The sequence below is a fragment of the Drosophila ananassae genome, chromosome XL (genome assembly GCF_017639315.1).
Source record: "Drosophila ananassae strain 14024-0371.13 chromosome XL, ASM1763931v2, whole genome shotgun sequence".
NCBI lineage: Eukaryota > Metazoa > Arthropoda > Insecta > Diptera > Drosophilidae > Drosophila > Drosophila ananassae.
Genome location: NC_057931.1, coordinates 13,481,254 through 13,485,927, shown reverse-complemented (window position 1 = coordinate 13,485,927; position 4,674 = coordinate 13,481,254). Strand labels below are relative to the sequence as shown.

The window sequence follows — 4,674 nt, the reverse complement described above, 5'->3', positions numbered from 1 at the left end:
TGGTAATATAGTAATGTAAGGAATTTTATCCAAAATTTAAAGCTAAACTATTGCCTGTCTTATCAAATTTTTATTTTATGAATATTTGTCTCCGATTGATTTTAAAAGATTTCAATAACAAGTGAGATACGATACAGAAGCGGGAATGCAATAATATATTCAAAAATATTGAAGAGCTTAAATAAAATGCTTTCAAATAGTCAAAAAATTACCTAAAAAGAGATTTTAAAGGACCCTTCAATAAAAATATCATAAGTAATTAAATACGTGATTTATAAATATAAAATAGAAACTAAAAAGTCTAATATACATTATTTTTTTGGGCTTAGAAGTCCTAACACAATATCTAGACTACACCCATGCTAATATTTGAGTGGCAGTGATTACCATTTTTGAGTCGTTTGGTCCTGCCCCGGCTCCTGCTCCGGCTCCTGCTCCGGTGGAGGATCCTTTTTGGCTCTTATCCTTTACGCTTGATGGCTTAGGCTGCACTTTAAGCCGGCAGGACGAAGGGCGATGGGTGTTAGAAGAGGCTGGAGGTCCTGGAGGTAGGAAGGATATGTCTTGACCGAGTAAGCCGCTAAGCTAACCTTGTTACACGCCACATCCTAGGCACATCCTCGGAGGAAGCGGAAGGAGGCGAACCGATTTGCCATATGTCAGGTGTATAAAGCGCGCCAGCCAGAGAGAGTACCGTTAACAAGTAACCCACCTGGGCACGTGTGAAGAGATTTACAGTAACAGGGGGGGGTGGTATAAGAGGTGTGGGGGGGGTCTAAGGACAAAGTGCTGATTGGAGCCTGAGAAACTCCCACCTGTCAGACTTGCCACCTGTCTTTTATTTTTTTGGTTTTCCTTTTCTTTTTGTAGAGCCACCTGCCACCTGGTCTCTCAGGATCTTTTGTCTTTACATTTGGTTTTGGGTTTTTGCCAAGACCACCCACTCCCTCCTCTGCTACTCCCCCTGCACCCCCGCTGCACAACGCCACTGGCTGGCACTTTACCATGCGCTTTTATTATTATAAAATACGCATGAGTTAGTGTGCATATTTCATGGATTTTGTGTATAAAAGGGATAAAAATGCAATCAGTCGCAAAAACCAGCAAAGTGAAACGGACAGAGCAATGGATCCTGGAAATGTCCTGGTTATGGTCCTGCATCCTGCACAGCCATCCAGCGACATCCTTTATCCTCCCCACTTCACACATCCGCAGTGCCATTCGCGAAATCTTCGCGAAATCTCCTCCCGAAAATCCCACTTACAAAGCGATTTGTTCACACAATAAACTATACGCTTGTATGGAAAAAGGACTCTGATCCTGGTCTAATTTCGTAATAGAAATGTCTATAGTGTCCATGTCTATAGAAGTTCTTAATTGGTTTTTGGATTGAAAAGAAAATTTATTAATGATATTCTTTTAGCTAGAGTTTTACTTTTATTTAATGAGTTTTGAAGAAGTAAAATTCTAGTTTCTATCCACAAAAAGGCTATCTTTTTATAGAAATATTTACTTCATTTGTTATTACTTCAATTAATTACCATATTTTATATATAACCACTTTCTTTTAAGAACACTATACTTCTTTTCTTTAAATTAAATAAAAAACTTCAAAAGAGAAAGTAAAAATAAAAATGTTATACATATATAAATTTTATATATATTATATATATATAAAAATTATATTATAAAAAATTAAGAGAAATTGTAATCCTAAAATTCCTTAAAATATTTCCTTATAAAATAACTCAAGTATCCATGAAAGTTAAACTCGTTCGAAACCCTTTTCAATTCAAGATTTGCAGGTAAGCTTAAGGCTTTTTTCTTAAGGACATCGAACTACAAGAAATTTGGGCAAAAAGGACTCCAGACCAGGCCACCAAACCAGACCAGACCTAACCAAGCCCCAGACAAGACAAGGACCCAAACATCTCAGGGTCAGAGGGCAATCGATCGAATTAGCCATGTGTATAATCGAACTGAGACGAGAGTTTGGATAGCGCTGGGCCAATTACTCAATATGATGAATGACCCGGGGAATGCCTAAATGAGTTGCCCGGCCCAGGGCCCCCGCAGGACATTCAGATGCAGGACGGCACAGGCACAGGCACAAGCACAAGCAGAAGCTGAAGCAGAAGCACATACGTGTACGTGTACCTGGTTTTTGGCCGTAACAGGTGACCTCAAGCAGAGCAAATGAGCAATCTGTCGGATTGAGGAGAACTTTGCAAGGGTTTCAAGATGGTGTAGCCCAGAACATACACTCAGAGAAATTGAGCAAGTCCTAAGAGGTTCTAGAAGTCTAATTTTAATAATATTTAAATTGTATGATTAGGCTAATAAATAGCTAATAATTTTAATGAAGGTTTTTGTATTTTAATTTTATTTTCTGGAACATCAAAAGTATTTTGAAAAGTTTCAAGATAGCTTAAGGCTAGAACACGAGTACCGGATATTAAATAGTTTTTTAAATAATTAGTTCTTACTTTCTCCATATTTCTATTGAATTTATAAACTTGATGTTTTCTTAACCTTAAGTTATAATATTAAACAAAAATGTATAAATAACTAACAGAAAATGTCAACTAAATTCTAACAAAAAGTATCGGGTATGACATACCCGATCTCTCCAAAAGGTCAAAAACTTTTTTTATTGTTTACTTTATTTCACTATTTAGTATTTATAAAACCTCTATTTTATTTGTAGCTATTTTTGATGGATATTTTCTTGATTTAAATCTAAAACCCACATTCTTGAGCAGCACAATCCCAGATATGATAAATTGGAGGGAAAACAGAAACCAATCCTGCGGTGAAAACTTTACTTTTTTTGCTTCGAGTGTCCCAGGGACATATGTATGAAGGTATGCCGGCAGGGGGGTGGCGTTAAGGAGGTGTGGCCGGGAGGGATTGCGGGTTAAGGACACAAAAGTCAGGATGGGGAGCTCAAGTGCCATTGAGGAAGAAAGTGAGTGCGAGTTGCGAGTTGTGAGCTGCGAGTGCGGGTGCTCATGTTCCCAGGACCTTCCCCTCCTCCAGCTTCTCATCCTCGCCCTCGCTGTCGCCCTCGTCCTGCTCCTCGTCCGTGTTCCTTCTTCACTTCCCCGCTTTTTTATTTTTTTTTTTCTGCTCAAGGCACGGGACGCAAGTGCGCGAGTAAATTCAAGAAACAATTTTCAGGAATGACTTAACTTTTGCGTTTATGTGAAAAGTTTTGCAACGTGATGTTATGCGGCGAACGGCGAACGGCGGATGGCAAATGGCAAATGGCGAAAGGCGTAAAGCGAAAGGCCAAAGGATATATGCAATTCCTCGGCTAAAGTGCCCATTTTGGGCATATGAGTGCGAGGGCGGTGGAGGGTGGCGGGTGGCGGGTTCTTGGGTGTCTCAATGAAAGCGCAGCGACAGACTCTGCTCCAGATCAAGTCCCCTGGTGATGTAGGCAAAGTCCTCCGTATCCAGCTTACAGGAATCCGGTGACATTTCCGGTGATTTCTCCGCCAACAGCTGATTGAGTCGCCAGCGCATCGCCCGTAATTCGCGCCGTGTCGCCGGAAGGCGGACCAGCAGGGCGTGGCACTGCTCGGCGCTCAACAGGCCGTCGCCGTCCTCGTCGAACAGCAGCAGCATGGCGGCCAGCTTCCGTTCGAGCGGCTCGCTGCGCCGGAAATGGGCCAGACCGCGCACAAAATGGCGGAAGCCGAGCGACGGATGCAGCAGCGCGTCCACCAACCGTTCCGCCAGCGGATGCCGCGCCACGGGCGGCACTCGCAACAGCTCACTGCGCAGCACCCGATCCTCGCTGTCGCGGTCCAGGGACTGGTACAGGCCGTACAAATAGTCGATCCGGGGCAGCGAAAAGCCAGACTCCACCTGAATCTCGATTAACTCCTGCGCCGACAGGTGGCGCGATGCAGCCGTGCCCATTCGTAGTGCCCTCTCCTTCTGACCACCGATCTCAGCTCCGTGTTGGCTCCGTGGACAAAAGAGTCAGCTATATATATTTTTACACAAAGCTGTTTCACTTGCTCGTTCACTCTCACTCTCTGTCGTGCTCTGTGTCTCTTTGCTGCCTGCTTCCCTCGCTTCAGTCTATCTCTCTTCGATCTCAGATTATCTCTTGACTCTTTTTTCTTCTTCCCTTTGTCCTCCTTTTCTATGCCTATGTGTGTGTGGCTCATGAGTGTGTAGGTGTGTTTGGCCGCAGGAAGTTTAGGGGGCGTCTTGTGGGTATGTGACAGTGTAAGCAAATAGGACTTTGTTTTTGACTTTCTAGAGAAAGTGACAAGATCGAGCAAAATGGCTAACTCTTTATGACAAAATAATAATCAGTAATAATCAAAATAAATGGTTTCATGAAGGATATGTTAAAATGAGTCATAAGAATTAAGTAGTAGTACACAAAATAAAAAAAAAAATATAGGATACAGTGTATAGAACATATAATTATAAATAGAAACATAATATAAATAAGTAATAAAGTAACATAAGTAAAAACTATTAGAAAAAGTAAAAAAATATAGATGGAAAGTAAAATTTTTGTAATAAGTAAATATAAGGTTAATATAACAAGTAATTGCAGTTAAAGTAAGTTCTAATTCGTAATAAGGTTTAATACAATAAAGTTTATTTTTCTCAAATAAAGTAGCTAACCTTTTTTTTGTAATTAATTTT

The 4,674-nt window shown here is 41.1% G+C and overlaps 1 protein-coding gene across 1 annotated transcript; it reads right to left on the bottom strand.

Moving 5' to 3' along the window:
- Positions 1 to 3,387: 3,387 nt before the first annotated feature.
- Positions 3,388 to 3,927, bottom strand: LOC6503144 (calcineurin subunit B). Its single transcript, XM_001963481.3, has one exon. The coding sequence runs from the start codon at positions 3,925 to 3,927 to the stop codon at positions 3,388 to 3,390; it is 540 nt and encodes a 179-aa protein (XP_001963517.1).
- Positions 3,928 to 4,674: the final 747 nt, after the last annotated feature.